We start from the raw sequence: 22,877 nt of genomic DNA, 5'->3' as shown, positions 1-22,877 counted from the left end.
GAGGGCACACTTTCTGAGTAACTCCTGGGGAACAACTGCCTCCAATGGAACTCACCCTTCTAATACTATCATCTAGCATAGCTCCCAGCTGCTCTGCTAATTCTGGGAATGAGGGACGTTTAACAGGAGAGGCATCCCAACACTGGAGCATCATCCTGTAACTACATCACACACATAGTTGTAAATTGTGTAATTAATACTTGTGGTAATAGCCATTGCTACTAAATACAACCCCAGCACAAGACCATCCATGCATATGTATATCCTTAATAGTCAATACCTAAGTGCAAAATACTGAACTTATGTTGCAGCCTTGCTGACTTTCAGTAAAATGACATCGTAGATCTACTTCAGTTTCCTAAAATGACTGTCACATTGTGGTATCTTATAAATCTTTCATGTTTTACAGCAATGACAAAGATAAATTTCTGATCAGTTCGCATTGTCCTAGTGTCATGATAGCCAATAAACTCCACAATTTTTTCCAACAGAGCTTGAAAAGTAGTCACCTGCTCACATGAGTAAGTGGATCTGGTGTATTTGCAAGCAGAAATGCGCAACCATAAAATATATTAATAGACTTGCAGTTTGAATTTTGTTTTTAAATTTTATATTAATATGTTGACAATACATTTAAAACTATTTTCTCTTGTATCAGTCATAGGGTTGATAAATAAAGGAAAGAAAAAGTAATGTAAATGCATATGCACAGATAAATGAGCAGATTGAATTATTTGTAAAACAATTATCAGTCAAGTGGAAAGCTAACGTGTACCTGCAATGATGCATAAACACATTAATTTTCCTTGTTGAGAGGTTAACAGTTTGTAACAAATTTTTCAACAGCTTTGCTCTATGGTGGTGGGTAATTTCTATGTTTCACAAATATAGCTTCATATAATTTTTCAAGTCATCCTTCCAATAAGGTTCATTCCACTTCAGAGGATAAACTATACCAAATGTGCACGATCAATAGTTTGTACTGGATTTACCTATGACTCCATGATACAAAGGGCATGTGTGACAACATATGATTAGATGTACTTACATGGCATTAGTAGCAAATGGGGGCTGTTCCATCCTGTAACCATCAACAAGTTTCAAGAATAGCCTTTCATCTGCCTCCATTCCTGTTTATAATAAAAACAAACATTTATTTTGATGATGCACATTTCTAGTAGAAGACTGACAGCTGTTACACATTCTTTATCATTCAACATAGTGCCACAGGAGATGTATGTCTTCTTCCATTTCATATTCATGTTACTGAATTCTAAAAAAATTATACTAATACAAAAAATATAATCCAGTTCCATATTGGTAATTTTTGTTCCCATTAGCAGTCTATTATTATATAATTCTTTTAGAATGTATTTTACTTATACTTTAATTGTTTAAGGTAATTTAAAATGGAAACACAAGAAACCATTTAACTAGAAAGCATGCTGTAATCAGAACTGCCAAAACCAATGAAAGGATGACAATACATAAAATGCTATCAAAGGGAAAGGATGAAAATGGTCCACAGGCTCTTTTGGCTGATATTATCCTGACATATACTCATAGTGGCTAAATAAACCCTAACAATCCCCATTTCTAATAGCTGGTAACAACCAAGACTTAAACCAGGCACCTCCTGATAACAGGACTACTAAGCTATTATGCTCAGCTTCAGTAAACTACACATGAAGATGACTGTCTTCTGGGTTGTAGCATGCTGCTTTGTCTGTGCTGATGATTGAGGCAGCAGGTATCCTTGAAATGCTGGTAAACATTTACCAGATTGCATGGCACTACAACCCAGAAGATGGCCATTGACACACCTGCTGCAGTGAGAACCTTAAAAGAATTTCTTGAGAATAAATTATTGAATGACTCATAACCTGAAACTAATGCAACTACAGCACAGATACAAGCTTGAATAACAATATTAAATATTTTTTAATAGTTTAGTAGGTTCAGAGTTACAAATTCACAGAAAAATGTAATGAGCATTACCTTCTCTTAAGGAGTATGGTTATTTTTAATGATTCTGAATAAGGTAAAAATGTGGCTTGAAGTTAACATTTGTTATACTTCAAATTCAGATTGGATTTTATCATTCAAAAGGGTACCTGGATATGGGGTCTGAGCAAGGGAGAACAGCTCCCACAGAACAATACCAAAAGACCAAACATCAGACTGTGTGGAAAATATACGGTCTCTGATTGATTCCAGTGCCATCCACTTGACAGGCAGTGGACCCTGAAAAGGAATGAACATTGTGTTTAAGCCAAATTCATTCCTAATAACTCCAAGTCAGCAAACTTATTTTGCATATACCCAACAATTTGGTTCTCTCTAAGAAGAGTCTGCCTTCCACTGAAGTAGAACTTAGAATGGTTACAAGCTTAACAGCCCTTTCATACTCTGAACACAACTGTTCTGATCAGGACAATGTTTATTTCTTGTCATGTTATAATCTAAGGCCACATTGTGGTATGTTATCTAATCTTCCTTTGTTTATTTCTCTTTCCTCCAGTGATCAGGATAGAAGGATTTAACCATTATTATGAAAGCTACTTAGATTTATCCAAACATAAGAAAGTTTTCACACCAACATTACCATGTCTGTAAATGCAAACAATATTTAATATAGAATTTTTAAATGTGCTCAAAGAGAAATTCATAAAATCACCCAGATATTATTAGACTTATATGTCACTTACAGAAGTCTTCTTCTGATAGTTGTCAGATTTGTACATACTCTTGGCCAGCCCAAAATCACATATTTTCACAACATTGTCATCAGCCAGAAGAATATTTCGTGCAGCCAGGTCTCCATGCAGTACCTGCAAGATTAATGGGAATAGTTAAAACAGCAGATTACTATACCTTCTGGAAGCCTTCATAACCAGAGCAATTGGCATTGCAGTACTTTGTACTTATGTACATGATAATGAGATAAATATCTGAGACATTGTAAATGAGGTGCACACAGTAACAATGCCAAGATTTTAAACTGTTTTCTCCAGTTATATATACAGCTCAAGGACTGAGTGTACCATATGAAGTATACTCCTCCTCCAGAAAAACACACTTTTATCCACTGTGAGAAGAAAGATCAGTTTCTCCCTCCACCTGTATGTTTTCGAATTCAGTTCTTGCATAAGTCATAATCCTGAAAGTGTGAAAATTAAGTTCTAAGGATCTGTTTTCAAGCAAGAATTGGTGATTTGGAGAAATAAAAGTGATTTTCTTATTCTGTGCTCAAATGCTGACTTTCCCAGCAGCATTATTGTGTTTATAAATAATGCAATAAGGCAACACAAATAATTTAGCTCTCATAACAACATTACTATTTTAATAAAATTTGCCTCACCTTACGAGAGACAAGATACTCCATACCCCTGGCCACTTGAAAGGCCCAACAGAACAGGTCATGTGAACACACTGGCATGGTGGATCCTTTGTAGTCACCGCGATACTTAACACGCCAGTCCGGCTGCTCTGAACTGCTGTTGCTTAATAAGCACTCATCCGGCTCCCCTGTAACACAAATACAGTATATGCCTATCTTCCGTTGAGGTTTCCTCCATGGTAAACAATCATAAGATCACACACACACATCACTCACAAACTGTAGCTGTGTGAACCTCTTCTGGTATCTTTACAAATGTAATTATATATGCTATTTACACAACTGTTATGAGATGTGCATAATGCATTTTAGCTAATATTTTGTTTTCTTTGGGTGAAAAATATACCATGTCTATTACATTTACTAGTCTGTTAAACTGAACACTACAAAACACAGCAGCACTTCATAAAGTGAAGGGCTGTTAGCATACTGTCCGACACCCACACTATAGAACCACCTTTCGTCACCTCTCTGCAGCTGCTTACCAAACACATTCACAGCGTTCACAACATCCTTATAGCAAAATAAGGAACCCATGTTTTGTAAGGTTCAAAATACTAAAGATTGTCAATTATCCTGTTACACAACAAAGAAGGAAGAGGGGCCCTTACCAGTTGGGGAAGACACAACTGCCATATCACTGGTGAGTCCTGGCATCTCTGTGGTCCTTGGGGTTGACGGAGCATGCAGTTCTGAGTTTATGCCTCCAGAGTAGCTATCTCCTGTCACAGTACTCGTGTAAGATAGCAGCCGTTGCTTCAGGCTGACAATAAAGAAACGTGAATGATTAACAGGATATCTACTAAGGAGCAGTATGAACTATCATAGTTTTAATCTAATAAAATGTATGTACATAATCATCAATTATGTCTAAGGATTAGAATGTTTATATATGTGAAAAATTAAATTTATTCAACACACTTCTTACATTGATAAGCAATGCTATATCTTTCGTGGTATGAAAGGTGTAGTAATAATAACAAAGTCAATATATACTTCTGAACAAGAACTCAACATGATGAATGGAACACACAAACATGTTCAGTTTAAAGTTCTGCCAAACATTTTTACCAGTTGTGCAACTATGATATATGACTACAGCCAACAAACTGCAAATATTTCCTTAGATATTTTTAACATTTCTTTCCATACAGATAGCAGAATTTTAGCTCTCTTATGGGAAAACATGATATACAAATCTACTTAATCCTTGGTATTTCTCTTGAATTTATTTTAATCATAGAAATGATGTAATGCAATGGTAGCTGCAACTGTTCAAAGTAACACATTGTATAAAGTTGTAAGAGAATATAGAATAGGTGACACAAGAGAACTGTATGTTGTAGGCTGTAATTTTTAAAATATCTGTTGTGATTTAAATATATTTACTTGTCACTCACAACTGAAATACAAGAACTCCAGAAACCAAAACATCATTCATCGCTAATCTATAAATGTGATTTAAAAGGACAAGAGGGAACCTAAATATTTGTAAACATTATTACCTTAAACCCTCAAATCCTAATTATTACCTTATCTTGCTCTTGGAAGATTGCGACCTGCAGAGTTTTTCCATGCCTAAGGCAAGATTAAGCCTGCCTGTTGTGTGGTCCATCTGATCTATAAAGTCATCCCGATGTCTCAAAAGATAATTATGGATATTGCCATACCGACAAAATTCCACAATAACCATCAGTTCCACTGCAAAATGAATTTGTATAAGTATATATGTGAAGTGTCCATAGGAATGTTACAACAGTAACTACTTTTGCCACCTGACCAAACACCTTATATCCCCATGTATAATATCAGACAGTTGAAATATAAAAGCATTCTTAAGTTAATGTGGGCTGCATTTGGCAATTTCTAACATTATATGAAAATGTTTACAATCATGTTACATGGCTAAATATAAGAGAACTGTCATGATTGTAAGCACTGACATATTTCTAATTTTCATCATGTTAATTCCATACATTTAACTGCGAAGTTCATGAGTCGCTGTCATGAAATCAGAAAGAAAATCTATATTTCTGGGACAGCCATATTGTTTTCAACATGAATAATACCTGAGACAAGAGGTAATATATTCCTGGAAGTATAGTATGAATTATTAGTGCCAAGGAATGAATGACTTTCAAAATTATACATATAATCACATGTTTCACATTCAAAATCTGAGGTTAAATAAAATTAAAGGTACAGGCTGAACTCAAACATTTTACTAAATATTATAACAGTAATCTTGTAATTTATCAAACTACACAAAATTTGTAGTATTTTAAAAATAAATTAGTAAACTTGGTATATTCTATTTGAAACAATTTTATGAAAAGATAAGACAGTAATTGCACAGATGATGGTGACTATGACATTATATTCTTCAAATACTGAAAGTATTCCACACACCTACAAGCGACTATAAATATTGGTGATATTAAATGTCCATAAATTAATTTTGTCTTCCACATAATAAAATACAATGTTGCATATTCTGACAGAGTAATTCAGAACAATTTCTGTTGTTACATACAGTATAACCCATGCCAAATCCAAATAACACATTTTTTTAATTGATAGAAAAAAAATATCGATAATGTTTACTTTTGGCAATACTTTTAATAAATATTTGCATGTTACAGAAAGAAACAAAACTCACTCTTAGCCAGGTTCTTTGTTGATGCTCCAAGCAAGTTCACAACATTGAGATGTTTACCAAGATGTGTCATGATTTTAAGTTCTGAAGCTAGTGCCTTAATAAATGCACGGTCTGCACCACTCTTTACCATTTTGACGGCAACAGTCGTCTTCTCCTCATAGTCCAGTATTCCATAAGCTTCTGCCTTCATTACCACACCAAAAGCACCTGCTCCCAGTTGTTTACCTGCAGCAAACATGCCATTTTGGAAATAATACACCATTATGGCAAAAAAATATTATAAATATGATAAAAGAGGCATGAGTAACTCAAAATAACGTCAGTCAATCCAGAATTGTACTCATACTAATTCAGAGTACACTAATTCTTGTTCAGCACACCAAGAAAACAAGTGTAAAGAGGTGACTACAAGCCAAATCAGTTGTTATGAACCCTACTCCAAGTCTTAAAGCTATGCCCATTTCATTTAAGATATTAGTATGTGGTGATATAAGCCCCATTCTCCTACTAGCTTAATTTTGTTTTTTATTAATGTACAATGATTACATTAGCAATCTTATAAACCAAATTATTTCAGCGGTATGTTATCAGACTTCCCTACCTTCAATGACCTCGACTGACTCAGGATAACTTTGGAGGACATGGATTCCTATTCGAAAGTTGTTCTCTCTGAGTCCCTCTATACGCTTCTTCAGTTTGGCCCTAACCTTTTGAATCACTCTGTGTGTGTGTATATATATATATATATATTTTTTTTTTTTTCTTCCTGGTTACATTATAAAATGTTTCACCATCTCATTCATTTCAACACATGTCAGCTGCTTGGTTATCCAGAACAAACCTCTGTTTTAATGAATATTTCCTGGAATCATAGACCTAGTTGAGCTTATGCTCAGAAGATCTTGATCAAATTTGACCTTCCTGATATTTTACGTATATTCATCATTTTACAGTGCTATACCTAGAATAAGTTTTTCCCTAGGGAACTCCCAGGTCCGGTCATATGGTAGCAAGTCAGCTTGTTCATCCACAGGTAGTTCTGGGTTAATACATTCCAATGCTCCCTTCTCAAAATTTGCTAGACCAGCCAGGTTCAGTTCCTTCTGAAGTTTCTGCAGATCAACAACACTCACATGTTCAGGTGATTAACAAATTAATTAACAAAGACATAACAAGCACTTTGTTTTTTTATCTTTATTCATACAAATAGTAAGACTCAACTAAGAGAAATGTAAAGGAAGTATGCTACTTAAACAATACTGCCACACACTTTTACACATGTCACAGTATCATCAGAAATATTCAAATTTTGATTATACTGGATGATGCACAGCCACAAAAAAAAAGTATTTCAGCTGCAAAGGGTTAACCTTTATTATGCTGGAATAGGAGCTTTAAATCCCTGTAATACAGGTTTGTTAGCTGGACTCTAACTCTAGGGTTAATGGCTTAGTGATACACTAGTACAAGGCAAAGAAAATTAGACTGCTCACAAACCTCAACAAATGCTTGATAAATGTTAAATAACCTGCCATTCAATGACTTTCAATTCATACTTCACTAATTTAGTTCAACAATCTTCCCAAAAGTCTGAAAATTTACCATTATTATAGCAAACTTGTGCAGTCTGTAAAAAAAGAGCATGTTTACATAAGGAATGTATGAAAAATTAGAAGCATTCCTTAGTTCTTATAGGAACAGGTACTCTACAAATTTCAAAATAGTAATGGTAGACATCTTTAATTTCAGTTTCACAAAATATGCTCACAGACATCTCAAGAATTTCAAACAGTTGATTTATAATCAAATAAGGTATGTAATAAGTGTTCCTGCAAAGAAATTCTAAACAATTTTAATACCCTCCTTAAAAGTACTGAGGAAGGATATAGTTAATGAACCAATAAAATAATGACTAGTAGCGACAATTGATCATTTAGCACATCTGATTCCATCATGGATTCCAAAATAAAGTTACCAAATATTGCTACTCACCTTTGCTTTTAGCGTCTTCACTATAAGCACTATGATTAGCACTACAACAACAAAGGCACATACCACTGTAATGACTACCATGGTAACACTGAAACCTGCCTTGCCTGTAACAAGCATAACATATCATAATGTCATACTAGAACTGAAACCATCATGAACTATTATGAAATCAGACCATCATAAAAGCTTCATAGCCACAATCCTTAATAGATTCAAATAACTTTTGCAACAAAACAACTCCAATTTAGGACATTTTTCAAATAATGATAATATCTCCATATTGACACTTATACTACAGAGAAGTAAATAATAAAATGTGTCAATGGAATCAACAATTTAAGGTTCAAATAAATGTCAGTCTCAATTTCTATTAAAATAATAATATGGGACAACTTAATCTCTCTACTACTCTCTACTTACATCATTATTATTTAAAGTTTCTTACCTCTGAGGTACATAATTATTAATTTATAATTTGTGACAGTCTCTCTACAGTATTTAACTTTTATAGGCCATGCATCATGATTTATGGACTCCAGTTGGCTGTGAATCATAATTAAATACAGCTAAACCTTTAACTCCATTCTGATTGTCAGTTAACTCCCGTATTCCCATATGGCAAAGATAAAGACTTTGTATAATATACCTTTTCCTTGTCTGTCATATGCTGCCAACAATAGTGCCAAAAACATCCAATGACATTTTAGTGCTGACGTACATATAATTGTCTATTCTCCTAGAGATGTTACTTGAATACAGTTAAACTTTCACAGATGAATTACACACCCTAAAGCAGTACTAAAGGTAACGTTACATGCAATTACTTTAAATAATTTCTAAGATATTTAGATTTTTCTACTCAAGTTAAACACATTCCCAAGTGAAAGTGGCTTGAACTAGGTATTTAAATCCCTGTTGAGTAGCAGAGCAGTGAATGTGTTAAATGCATATATTTCTTATTACTGCTCTCTTTGGAATATTTTAAGCATATTTAAAATCCAGTATGTTGCATACAATTATGATGGTTAGGTCTTGTTACTGATATAAAAGGATGTATATTTTAGACACATTTTCTTTGTTATTTTATTACCAAATTATGTCACTCATAACACAGAGTAGAGCTTTTCTCAAAATACAACGTCACTCAGTCAAAAAATTCCTAATATTTTAAGCAATCTATCTCAAACCAGCTTAATACAGTCCTCAGTAAAATAAGTATTATTTTTAAGATCAATTTTCATATTTTTCTCCCATGTATAAATAGACCTTTGACATATTCTCTTCTGCAAAGATTTTCTGACAAAAATTTGCATGCCCTGAGTTACTAATCATACAACACAGTTTAACATCTTTTACCTGTGACGGTAACATAACCCTCAGCTGAGTCTTCCTGCAACCTGTTCTTCACCACACAGGTATATTTCCCTTCATTTTCTGGTTTCATTAGTATAATCTTCAATGATTGATTCCTCTCCGTCAGTTCCACTGTTTTGTCATTAATTACAAGCTTTCCATCCTGCCTCACAAATAAAACAAACTTTCAATAATGACTGACTCGTGACTTAATGTGTAAAATAAGTCACTGGAATACTGTAACAACTTACAGAAAGAAACATAAAAGATAAAGATTAAGTGCTGTTCTCAAGATCAACTTAAAATTAAACTTTATCATCTGTTCACCATTGCTTGTGCCAGATTCAGTTGGTCATACATCAGAATTAAAGTTTGTTTGACAGCTCTGTAGTATGAGGGTTTAAGTCACCTATTCCAACATGGTAAAGGTCGAAAATCTTCAAGACACTTCCAGTATGTACATGGTATTGGTGACTGAACAAATTATTCCATTAGAATGAATATACTGCAGTGAAAGTTCAACCTTCATTGCCAGGTTATGCAGTTTACATGCAGTCCAGCTGACTGTACATCTCACTAGCATGCTGCTAAACTGCTGGCCATGAAGCAACAGTCTAGCCACCGTCCCCATAACACTAAGATTTAATCCTCTGTTTTTGTATAATAAAGATTATATGGGTAGCCCTTGATTTGCGCTGATTCAGAATAATGCCAATTTTAAAACCAGCAAGTCAAAAAATATATTTTACTATTATTTATAACGTTTTACAATGTTTCTCGTACTAATTCTTATACTAAATCATAATTCTTACATCGCTGATTTTGAATAAAACTTATAAATCAAGGGCTACCTGTATTTCATTAATCTTTTGAGTACCCACCTTGTACCAGAGCGTAATTGGTTCTGGCATTCCAGCTGACCTACAGGTTATGTTCAGGCTGTCTCCCAGTTTTACTTCCATATTTTCCAGATTAGTTTCAATAATCTTTGCATTTTCAGAATCTGAAAAGCAATGACTGCAATTTTCACAAAGATTGCAAACATATGACATTCTTACAATTCTTTGGTGCTCTGTAAGTAAGTCTTCAGCCATACAGAATTTGTATTGACTTCAACCCTTCTTATAGGACATGAAATAATTATTACATTATAATAATATATTTTAGGAAGGTTGTGTTTGTGTCATTTTTTAATTCATGTTGTGCATCCAAAGCTCATAAAAGCTTTGTTTCTAACTACCTGCAACAAGAATCTGTTTGCCCAGAGGTGTTGTTGTCTCGTTGTTCTCGTAGCAACTGTATACAGCAGTGTGCTGCTCCTTTGTGATGTTGATGAACTCCAAGTTGCTCACATACAGGAATTCTGTTTTACTGGTTATTACTTTCAGTCCTGTGAACATTGAAAATCAAATTAAAGTGTATCAGTGTCTTCTAGTGATAATTCTAAGGAGTATTTACAATATGATTACAAACACTATCTTTAGGCATTTTATTAATCAGCATAAATGTCTGCAAAACTCTTAACTGCATATGTTCTAGCTGTCAATAAATTTGCCTTCCTCCTGTTTCAATATAACTACTCACTTTTACCAAAATGTCTGCTTCATATTCAGAAGATTCAAGAAGGTTAAAATTTCAACATACAGATATTCTACCCTGTCTATGGTTTTTAATGGAAATTCTCAAGTCACTTCTGGCAAATGCTGGGGCAGTACCTTATAACGGGCCATAATCTTTCTAGACCTTGGGTATGATCAAAATCATCAATATGACACAAAGTGTCTTATGTTGCTACTATATGAGTAAGGCATGTTTTGTGTCATGGTTCCTCCAGTTTTTAATTTCATGCTTAATTTGTTTCTGAATTCCAACACAAATAAAAATTAAAGTTGTGCACATTATGTCAGAAGGAATAAAGTTCCAAGAACTTCTTAGGTTACAACAAAGTATACAGATCTTAGGTACACTTACTCACACATACAGCTATATAGACTATACATAAGGTATGGGATGTGTTTAAAAAGGAAGATGGGAATGGGAGCCCAGGAAGATACTGTTGTCCAACTAAGACTCTGGCCACACGACTATACAAAGTACGTCCGTTGCACATGAGCGCAGTATGATGCATCAGTTGCCCCAGTGGAGCCAGAAGAAGCCGTTGCGTTCTGTGGTCTTGCCCTTTCATAATTCTATGACGGACGTCACGATGTGCGTTACAACGGACGTACTTTGTACGGTCGTGTGGCCCCAGCCTAAGGTGTGTAATAGTCCTGACCATTGAAATTCACCAAAAAATATCTTAAATAAAATGAAATAAAACTGGATTGCGCTATTGTTCAAAGTTTAGCTGATGCCTTACCTGTAGAGTTGTGGACAGTACTCCTGTCTGTGTACCACACTGGGTGATGTGTGTTGTTGTACACACTAGACGCACACTTCAGGGTGAAATTGTCTCCCTCCACCACACTGAAGGAATCCTCCCCTTCCATAACCACATCATCTGGCTCACCCCACACATGTGGGGTCTCCCTCACATGTGGAAGATCTGTAAGTTTAACAGAAGAGACACAGATTCCATGGAAGTACTGCAAATGAGTCAAAGTATTTAATAATGCTTTGTCAGTGAACTCCTGCCACATGTGCTGATGGTGTTCTTCTGGGTTGTGATGTTTAGAACATAGAACTTTCAGATCAGAATGAAAATGAACAACACAAAAAATAATAAAATTAAAATTACAAAGTACACGTTTTCTTCACACTTCTTCCCTCTCCAATGCAGCATATCTTAACACAAAAGCAAGTTTATATTAAAACTACTACCAATTTGTCCTGGAATTTTATATTTAGCACATTCTTCTTTAAACTCTGAAACAAACTTGTGTCACTTACCTGTGATGTAGAGTTTGAGGGAATCATTTCCATTTCCAAATGAGTTTTTGGCAGCACACCGGAGGATTCCTTGTGTAACAATGAGTGAGATTCTGAACACATCGTATGCCTCCTTAGAGTCTTTCACATGTTTACTAAGCTGAAACATCAATGTTCATTTCTTATGCACAATACTACATGGTAAGAATCACTTAATATAGTTAGTTGTGTCAACATCACACAACAAAGTGATCTACTACTACTTGCAAAGGTCCATGACCTAGTGAGAAGCTTCTTTATTTGAAAGGAAATCAAAAATTTTAAAAAACAGTAACAGCAGTCATAATCGTGGTTGTGGTCGTTGTCGTCATTGTCATTATCCTGGTCATGGCAGTGGCAGTAATAGTAGTAGTAGCAGCAGTAGTTTATTTTGTACTGTTCAGTGAGTTACTTACACCTTCCTGCCTGAAGTTGTCATCATTGTCACAGTCACCTGGTTTTCTCAGGTCACAGGTTTTGAAGAACCATTTGACTTCTACCGGCTTTGGACTCCACACTACACAGCTGAAATTGACTACAGAGTACTCTGGGAACAGAACTAGACCACGACTCAGAGAGATGTTCGGTTTGTCTGGAATGAAAATCAAAATACTAAATATATCTTGTTTCAATTCACAGATTTTGTGGCATTTAAATAGTTTAGTCATATCATAAAATATTCTGCCACATCTATACATTGATATTAATTTTTTAATGTTTGATGCATTCATGTACAGAATGGGGGAGGCAAAAAGATAGATTTTGTTTAAGGAACAGAAGAAGAGGCAATATCACTCATTCAGTGAGTCATAAATTTGACCCCTTGGAAAATCATAGTACAGATTCTTCTGTGTAAAGCTTAGGTCTCTAGTTAGGCATAGTTAAAATGAGAATCACATTCACACCATCTTCCATACATCAATCCCAGCTTGAAAAATTATACCAATTCTACTCATCAAAAACAAAAACTCATCTGCCATCACAGGGGCTCTGCAAAATGCACTACTACTACTACTACTACTACTACTACTACTACTTATCATTGTTGTTGTTATAGTTATTGGTACAGTAAAACCCTTCTAGTTGGACACCCCTCTATATTGGACACTTTTAAATGGAACCGGCAAATATCCTATAATTTTACATGTCCACAACACCCTATATCTTGGACACCCCTTTATCCTGGAACTTGGTCACCCCTTTTGTTGTAAGTTGGACAGGTTCATGCACTTAGCTTCAATGCTTTTATGGGAAACATTTACAGTTAGTATTTTGTTATTTTGAATTTCTGACTGATGAATGCCTTCTACCTGAGGATTAGGTTATGGTTGAGGGTGTGAGACATTGAACACATCATTGGAATGCAGTGAAAGTGAATAGTTATGTTTTGTTAAACCCCTCACTGGAGTTTTAACTTTGTCAGTACTGTACTTGCAACAGAGTTAAACAGTGTTAACAGAAATTGGAATGGTATGCGTTCGCTCATAATCAACCAGGAGTGGTTGAAACATTATTTGGATTGCGGTGAAAATTAGAAAGAGGATGGCAAATTCCAAGATAAAAGCAAAAAAGCAGTGTCTTGTGACGGGTTTCTTTACAACAAATAAGTGACATCTTATGTTGAGCTTAAAAAAATACATTATGAACATTTAATATTTCATTGAGGCTGGGGTGTAATGTGCAACCATGAGAGTGGGTTTCAAAAGATTATTATTATTGCCATTAATTCTTCATTCAAGCAAGCCTACAGTAGTTAGATTAAGTAAGTAAATAGATTACAGTGTCGGTAAACGTAAAGTATTGGTGCCCTTCCCTTAGAGCTTATCCATGCAAGTTTAATTTAGTGAAAACAAAATTTGTAAAAATTTAATTTACCCTTTTCATTTTTCTTATCAATAATTTCCTTTTTGGGAAGGGCTCCATAATACTCTGCAATTACCACATTGTCATTACACCACAATTTGAAAGGATGATTTTCCCCTTTCCCTCTATCTTGGACACCTCTGTAAGTTGGACACATTATCGTGGAACCGCAAGTGTCCAAGTTAGAGAGGTTTTACTGTATTATATTATTATCTATTAATCATTTTAATATTTCAACAATAGTAAAATGAAGAATTTTTATACAATAATCATAAATATCAAAACTTAAATGTATGATCTGAAGCTTTTATGGCTACCAGCCATGTAAGGTGGTTTAATGGAGGAAACACCAATATTTCGAGAACCATCTTTGTCCTCAGGGTACTAAAGTACTTCAGTACCCTGAGGATGAGGATGAAACGATAGTGTTTTGTCCATTAAACCATCTTATATAGTTAGTAGCTCAAGAAGAATTCATTATATCAAAACTTAAATTGCATATATTTTAAAAGTAGTTTTATTTCTCCATGTCTACTGTCATATTACACACATTCACTAACCTCACAAATGGTTAGAGCTTAAGACAATTAGTGTTTAGGTTCTCACCTTGGACAATGAGCAGTCTTTTTAGTGATACCATGCCAATACTGTTATATGCATCAAGTCTGTACATCCCTGCATCGTAGAGGTTCGGATGAAACACTTTCAGGATGGTCTGATCACTTTTGGATTCTATACCATATTTGACCATGTCTGGATGCAGCTGATTACCATTTGGGCCATACCATTTCAGTGTCACATTTTCTGGAGCAAAGACATTTACTACCATTTTCACTTCCTTGGTTTGCCCCACTTGCATGAAGATAGTCTCATTGGAATCAGACTTTAAAGTGATGCCAACTTCATTTTCTCCTGCCAAAGAGTAAATATTCTAAAATTTAGCACATTTGAAGCGAAGCTGAAATGAAGAAAACAGTTAAAAGTGAATGACACTGATGCACTCAGTTGAGATGATAGAAGCCTAATCACTTCTTTCCACATTTCTGCTTATGCTGATAATGTCTGGTATGCCACACAGGCTAAATTTACTGCACTACTAACTGTAGAGATATTGTTTCAAGTATGGCAATAAGAAAAAGGACACTCTTTATTTGTGTGAGAAATGTAATTTTAACTTCTGCATCAAATGTTTCGAGAACTTCCACACTAAACTGAACTACTAAAGAAATATTGTATTCATGCATACATGAAATCATAACCCAGACCACCACAATCCAACATTATAGTGGATATTAAGAAACACAGAATCACCTAGAAAGCCTGACTTCAGGCCAATGAGGAAGACCAAGCAGCTATCCATGACTGAATTTGCAGTCTTGACACTACGACCATTTAAAATTTGTGCTTGCCAGAACATACAAGGCATTGTTCAGTCAGGATTCCAGGCACCAAAATATAACTCACCAATAACTTTAACTGTTCTGGAATTATTTCTTGTATTGTTGTATTTGTCATTTATCACACATGTGTAGGTGCCTCCATCATCATCAGTCACATTCATGACTCTGAGAAATGTAACCATACAGTCATAGTCACCGTTCTTGCAGGAAGTCTGTGGGGTACTGGCTTGCTGCAATAACAAACGTTACATCAGCTGCGTCATTTTATACCTCTGAAAATTCTTAAACTAAGAATATTAGAACAAATATTTTAACACTAAAAATATAATTTGATAAACATTACCCATACTTCAATTATTTAATATTATTATATGAAAATATTGATTTCTATCTTCATAAAAGAGCAAGTGGATGCAATGTGGGTGTAGAAGAACAAATCACAATCAGCCTCCTCCCACCCTCATGTCACTAACAGAACTTCCTGCAGAATAAACTGCTCTTGTTGTGCAATATTTTTGCATGAACTGTTTAATGTTTATATTAGCCTTTTGATATTTATAACTTGTAACAGTTTATATTCTCAACAGCCATACCAAATAAATTATAATAAAAATGGAAGGTAAGATGCAAACTGTAAAATTAAAAATTAATAAATAAATAATAGACATACAAATTTCTGTGACTTGAACCACATGATCTTCATGTTTACACCACGTTCTGATAATCCCTGGCACTCCAAGACTAGATCTCTCCCTTTTCGCACAATGATATGTTCAGGACCAGAGATTCTTGGTTTCATTGCATAAGTAGGTTTGCCTGCAATAATATATGCATTACAAATTGTGCATAAATAAGTCTAACAGGAATGAATGTACTATTCAGTTTTCTTTCAAGATTTTTTTATAACTGTATCTCAAAGTAAATGTCAGTTGTGTACAGAAACAAAGTAAAAGTAATTTGCACAGTTCTGTGAATGCATCACACAAAATATTTTTGTGCATCTTCTCCCATTCATTAGCCCAAATAACCAAGAATTTGCTGTAAAAATATTATTGTCAATTGTCATCACCATCACCAACCAATCACTACCATCTTCCATTGTATCATCAAAAACAGTGGGCCATATAACAAATCCTACATTTTTCTTTATCCTCTGATCGCAGCCCCTTTTGCATCTGTACATTCCCTACCCTTAATTTTGTTCATGCACTAATTTAAATGTTGATGCTCTCAAATGTATACACTCTCATCCTGTGCCCATGTCATTATATCCTTTATTTTACACATTTTTTTTGTAGTGTTTCTACCTTCAGACCTTGCCCGTATCCTAGTTTCAGATTTTATCCCTTCCTGTTTGTTTCTTAATAATTCATAAAAACATCAATGCTATTATTCATAAAATGCTTTTGTTCCATGTGTCACAATAGACAATAAGCAAGATAAACATATTACTTGGACACAAAGTTTTATGATACATTTGTAGGTTAAAGTTGTATGGGCAATGTAAGTGCTGAAATTACACTTATTATTTTCAGTCCCTAATGATATAAGTTACTTACGTTCACTGACAAAAAGATTCATGATGGCAGGGAAGGGCATGTCTTCATTTACACATTTGTATTCCCCACTGTCAAAGATGCCAATGTTTTCCAAGGTGAAACCAATAGTGGGATCATAAGCAATATTCAGGTTGCTATCTTTCTGTTTACCCAGGCTCAGCTAATTCAGAGGAAATACAATCAAAATCTCAGTTTGAATACCCTAGTCTCCTGAAATGTGCAGACAAACAGCTCTGGAGGCATATTTAAAATTATATGTAACAAAGTTTAGTATATGAGACTGAGTTAGGTAACAATCATTAAAAGGCCCCAGTAACAAACACAGATCATGCAACTTATTATGCTCAAGGTAAGTTGTTTGGGGGAGGGCACAGCAGGAGTAGAGGATGTGGAATTAACAGCACCAGCAGGAGTAGCAGTAGCAGAAGTTGTTCTGTGCTGAGGCCTCAAGCTTATATCACACAGCCCAGTGTTTATTACTAGTAGTGGTTATTACTAACAACATTCATGTTAATAAAGTGGCTAGATGATGACTGGAGGGGGGATATGGGAGTATACTTGAGGGGTAACCGTAACTGATCAAGGAAAATGTGAAAGGTGTCAATCCCTGGGACTTCTTTCCATCGTAAAAGTACAGGAGTAGTAGCATTATCTTCAACAAACTCTGTAAAAATGAAGTCTTCATAGCAATGCTGCACACATGAAGTATGAAAACAGAATAAATTTCATTTTGAAAAACATTTTTGGAATATCAGATAATACCTTTTTAGTGTTGTTATTTAGGCATATGAAAATAGTAAGGAGGTCCAGAGCACATCCAAATGCTGCTCCATGCAAAAATTTACAAGCACACATGGATAATATCCCAGATATTAGAATTTATTACACACCTTCACCAGAAACGTTAAAAAAGAATTTGGTAAGTTATATTTGATAGCTAAAAATTGGTCCAGCAGTGTACAATGCTTTGTTCTAAAATTATATGTCACTTCATACTCACATTTTTCTCATCTTTATTTAATGTTATTTTGATGTCAGGACTAGTTGGTCGACACGGTAAAACTGCATTTCTCTTAACTTCTGCATATACGTGACAAAAGGAATCACCAGCTAGAAGGTTTTCATTATCTGAAAATAAATAAATAAAACCAATTACTAACTTACGTCATGCTAAGCATTCTTGCAGAAACTACTGAAGGTAACTATTTATTACTTCTTGGTACAAGGTATTGATAGGTGTTCAAGTGTTACAGAAATGTTTTGTTGCAATGAAGGTTGTCATTCAGTTAAGACAGTCTTATCACTACAACATAGCATGCCTGCAAAATGTGAATAGAGATGATGGTCTCTACATATGAAGGGTAAATGCAAATACATTGAATAAGTGCAATTTAAGGTTACTGTGGCAGTTAGAATGGAATTGCAACCTCCTGGGATATTGCACCATGTAGTCTCATAGAAGTTGACTGACATTTCAAGGTTAATAATGGAGTAAATATGCATGCCAGAAATAATTAACTTCTATGAGACTACACAGTGCAATATCCCAGAAGGCTGTCATCTTCATATTGAATTAGCACTTACAGATAGCTGAAAGAGGTAGTCCTCTAGTTTGGAAGTTGGGTGGTACTTAACCAGCCCTTTACCATAAGAACCAGAGGGCCCTGTACATCAGTGAATCTTTCGTATTACTAAGGAATTCAAAGTATTTATGAGATTTGGATCTTGAAATGTCTGAAGTCTGAACAGGGTAATTAAAATCAGTAACAACTTAATCACCATGGTTTTAAATTGGAAGGAGTAGCAGTCAACAGATGGAGAAAAGGTGGCACTCAACCAATAAACAATTACTAATTATTTTTATGGAAAAGGGAATGATAATCGTCATTAAGGGACAGATTTCTTCATGCATAATTGAAATCATGAAGCTGACAAACATAAATGCCTTCTGATACATATAACATATGGACTGACCTTTCACATAAATATATTTGCGCTGTGCACCTTCCATTTGAAGGCTACATTCTGTGGTGTCATTCCTGACACAGTAGTAATATCCTGTGTCTGTGTACACTGCATCTTTGATAATCAATCTTCCCTTGTAATTGTTTTCTGTCGTATAAGACAGTTCAACATCACCTGTGGCATCTTTAATCTGAAAGAAAATACTAGCTTTATGGTATATATAAATTGCGCCTTCGTATCTTGACGAATATCTAAAACATATTTGTAAAACCCATCTAAAATGGAATTTGGATTAAGCAGAAACCTCAGTCTATTAGAAATATTCTTTAGCTTTGTCAATGTAGAGTGTAAACTAATGTAATATAATGACACACAGCACAAACATGTATTATCACCATTTTCCTGAAATATATGACAGTGAAAAATAAGTAAATAAACTAAAATATCTTAAGAAGATTTCTGTCTTCTGTGTTGTTGCGCTGTGTAGTCTGGTCGATGTTTACCAACGTTTCAGAGGTCATAGTGCCTCCGTCATCAGGGCGATGAATATTCAAAATTTCAGTCTAAAAATTCGATTTTTTTTAGTTATATTCGCTTTTCATGCCATTTATAACCATTTTTATTTCTTTAAAATTTTTGGAAATTTTGAAAATTTTCAAATCGACGAAAATTTCAAAATTTTCCAAAATCTTAAAAAATTAAAAATGGTTATAAATGGCATGAAAAGCGAATATAACTAAAAAAAATCGAATTTTTAGACTGAAATTTTGAATATTCATCGCCCTGATGACGGAGGCAGTATGACCTCTTAAACGTTGGTTAACATCGACCAGACTACACAGCGCCACAAACCAGTAGACAGAAATCTACAAACTCACCGCTGTGAAAACCTCAAATCTTACATAAAATATTTTATAGGCTACACATTTTCACAATATCTCTATTAGTACTGAATTTGGAAAGAGTTAAAATACATATTTATTTAAGCTCTATAGGAAGAATAATATGAAGTACAACCAAAGGGAATCACGTGCTCATTTAACGAGCGTCACAAGCAAAGTTTCTACGAACCATGCAGCTGTCATTGTACACTCTTGGATAGCACCAGTGCACAGGGAATTCTTCCTCACAGTTTAATTCAATTGTGGCTCCTGATCTGGCTACTTGTGTGTCATGTTGCCAGCCTGCATGTGAAGATATTAACACAAATAAGTGAGAACAATGTGATCGTGGATTTGACAGCCGATTTCAATGCAGGCATATTCATAGGTACATTAGTTCATTCTCGTAATTGTGGTGGTAATGATAACATTTCAGCATCTTCCTAGCCACCACCACATCACAAGGGACCTCTTTGGAGGCTTAAGCACATACAGGAGGATAATATTAAAATGGACCTGGAAGTAGTAAGATATGAGGGTTCATCTGGCTCAGGATAACAGTTAGTGATTAGGTACTGTGAATACTGAAAGGAGAGAATCTTTGGGTTCCATGAATGGCAATGAATCTTTTGACTCGCCTGCAACTATCAACATTTCCGAGGACTAAATTGACTGTGCATTGCGCTGGGGAATGTCTACTTCTGTTAGATGCTAAACAAGGAGGATGAACTGCTGCTGTTTCCTGCATTTCGAAACAATTAAATAAATTCTGTACAGCTTATGAGTATTTTTCATCCATTCCGTCTTCCGAACTGGAGACGCGTATTAAATTCGGACAAGAGCGAGTTGTTACATACTATAGAACTTTTTTACGTTTTACGCTGAAATACTTCTACATTTTGGCGTCTATATAAGGCCAGCGATCGCTTGCGTACTAGAACACACGATGCTGATGGCCATGTCGAGAAGTTTGGTTTCCGGATTGCATCATCACACAAGCCCATGGGATTTCCGTGTGGTTTGCTATCCTACTTCCTTCCGGGAAAGAAAGTGACTATATATCCGCTCAACGACAGGAAAATATACACATAATCCAACGAAAGTGAAGCTTTTTTTTCATATTATCAGCCTACTTGCCGATACACAGCCAATGTTCTTACAATTTCACGTAACTAATATTTAACACCAAAACGAAAGCCTACTATTGGACAAGACCGTGAGCCAGCTAAATCCAGCTGACACAACCCATTTAGTACCTATGTTGTCTGCTTAATGTCAGCACAAATTAAAGCACGTGCAGTCTTGGAACACTCGAACACTGTGATCACAGGTTCGAGTCAAAGTCTGGATAAAGACAGCTAAGTTTATCTTACTATCGTTGTCGTCTATGACGGGGCTGATCCTTAATATATGGAATAATTTATTGTTTAGGTAGTCGATTCGGAATTGGGGTATGCAGTAAGGGTTAATTTATCAGCTCGTGATGAAGAGATGTTGTTTAATTAACTATGAATTAATTAATCGGTCAGTTTCCAGAATCATATTCCTGATTTAAATATCCGTATTTCGAACTGTGCTTCCAAAGTTTGCCTTTCAGATGTTTGTATTAAAAATATGTCAGGAATAAGTTATGATAGTTTGGAATTTCCTGTCATGAGATTTCAACATCACGATGCCAAATTTTACACATAAATTTTCCTTTTCCTTAGCATAATATTAGTAATATGCAGTTGGTGTCGAAAAGGTAAATAAAGGAAATAAAGCGATAATCTTATCTGAAGAGAGAAACCGTTTAGAAATCACGTGGAGGATGCGAGAAAGAGCTCCAATCCACAGGCTAAAATAATTGATTACTTTGCAAGACAGCATGACTCAAACGGTGTGCCCTGCCTTGTGGGGATCATGTCCGTTAGTATATGCGCAATGTCGAGCTTCCACGTTTCCGTGCAATTTTCTTTGTTCAGGAAGAAAGTATTTTGATTTTCTCAGATGTTTCACATCATACAATTTTTGATTATGAAATCACTAGCCCCTGTTACGATTTCGGAATGTTGGGTACAAAGACGAACTTATGCATTCAAACAACATCATTAAATAAATAAATAGAAAAGTTCTTGAAGAAGAGTTGCATCCCATATGCCCAATCTAAACTACCAAAGGGCACCGCTGTGAAAACCTCAAATCTTACGGCCTTTAATCTATTGAACAATAACGTACATTTATAATGTAAATAATTAAAAGTTATTAAAAATAGAATATTAGAAGAATACTTTAAAATAATAGGGATGAATACATAATTTAATTATAATATATGTGCAGGCCTACATAAATACATACAGAATAATGAATAATTTGAAAATAACAACAAATTAATCCAGGAACAAAAACAACAAACATAAATTAATTTCATGACAAACTCAGGAAAATGAATTCTGGAAATATAAATGAATATGCATTTCAGACAATTATCATCACGTTTACTTTCCAAAACACAGTATTTATAAAAAATTTTGCCAATTGCTTTCTAATGCGCATGAAACAATACAAGGAGCAAACCTCCGAAGACCAGAAATGTTTCTTACTAGCTTCAGCACTCGGAAGTAAGAAGGGTTATTGTACGTTCCTCACAACGTCTTGTAAAATTCTGAACATGTTTTGGCAAATGGAACTGCGCGACAGCGCGCTGAGCAACTTCACGTACCTGGAGAGACTGCTACGCAGAGCACAAGCAAAAGAAATCTCACTCCATAACACGCCATGCCGTCGGCAAAACTGAAATGGTTCCTTATTCAGGGTCAGATAAGGCTCTGTATCTTGCTTACATACACATCATATCAAGGAGGGGAATTCTAGTAGAATGCGATTTCTTGAAACATCTTATGATAACTTCACATTCAT

General features: G+C 35.0%; 1 protein-coding gene across 6 annotated transcripts in view; it reads right to left on the bottom strand.

Moving 5' to 3' along the window:
- The window catches only part of LOC110833157 (vascular endothelial growth factor receptor 1), a 59,751-nt gene that overhangs the window by 1,864 nt on the left and 35,010 nt on the right, over nucleotides 1–22,877 (bottom strand). For 2 of the 6 annotated variants that reach the window (XM_022070859.2, XM_087347621.1), the window contains exons 2-24: nucleotides 20,170–20,282; nucleotides 19,108–19,288; nucleotides 18,134–18,261; nucleotides 17,134–17,293; nucleotides 16,245–16,390; nucleotides 15,639–15,804; nucleotides 14,781–15,086; nucleotides 12,728–12,903; nucleotides 12,294–12,432; nucleotides 11,764–11,949; nucleotides 10,645–10,794; nucleotides 10,286–10,407; nucleotides 9,408–9,567; nucleotides 8,052–8,155; nucleotides 7,021–7,171; nucleotides 6,060–6,284; nucleotides 4,933–5,101; nucleotides 4,012–4,163; nucleotides 3,362–3,528; nucleotides 2,709–2,831; nucleotides 2,115–2,244; nucleotides 1,049–1,130; nucleotides 56–161 (exon numbers count right to left, since the gene is read on the bottom strand). In XM_022070859.2, coding sequence (XP_021926551.1) covers nucleotides 56–161; nucleotides 1,049–1,130; nucleotides 2,115–2,244; nucleotides 2,709–2,831; nucleotides 3,362–3,528; nucleotides 4,012–4,163; nucleotides 4,933–5,101; nucleotides 6,060–6,284; nucleotides 7,021–7,171; nucleotides 8,052–8,155; nucleotides 9,408–9,567; nucleotides 10,286–10,407; nucleotides 10,645–10,794; nucleotides 11,764–11,949; nucleotides 12,294–12,432; nucleotides 12,728–12,903; nucleotides 14,781–15,086; nucleotides 15,639–15,804; nucleotides 16,245–16,390; nucleotides 17,134–17,293; nucleotides 18,134–18,261; nucleotides 19,108–19,288; nucleotides 20,170–20,172 — 3,432 coding nt within the window. In that variant the 5' untranslated portion in view covers nucleotides 20,173–20,282. Of the gene's footprint in view, nucleotides 1–55; nucleotides 162–1,048; nucleotides 1,131–2,114; nucleotides 2,245–2,708; nucleotides 2,832–3,361; nucleotides 3,529–4,011; nucleotides 4,164–4,932; nucleotides 5,102–6,059; nucleotides 6,285–7,020; nucleotides 7,172–8,051; nucleotides 8,156–9,407; nucleotides 9,568–10,285; nucleotides 10,408–10,644; nucleotides 10,795–11,763; nucleotides 11,950–12,293; nucleotides 12,433–12,727; nucleotides 12,904–14,780; nucleotides 15,087–15,638; nucleotides 15,805–16,244; nucleotides 16,391–17,133; nucleotides 17,294–18,133; nucleotides 18,262–19,107; nucleotides 19,289–20,169; nucleotides 20,283–22,680; nucleotides 22,860–22,877 lie in introns of those variants that run through there. The other 4 variants (XM_022070858.2, XM_022070862.2, XM_022070861.2 and 1 more) reach the window with 4 other exon arrangements.

The sequence above is a fragment of the Zootermopsis nevadensis genome, unplaced genomic scaffold (genome assembly GCF_977971745.1).
Source record: "Zootermopsis nevadensis isolate Lab colony 2312 unplaced genomic scaffold, Znev_1.0 Znev_ptg000001l, whole genome shotgun sequence".
Taxonomy (NCBI): Eukaryota; Metazoa; Arthropoda; class Insecta; order Blattodea; family Termopsidae; genus Zootermopsis; species Zootermopsis nevadensis.
The sequence above is the reverse complement of the archived record's forward strand: the minus strand, read 5'-3'. Positions and strand labels throughout refer to the sequence as shown.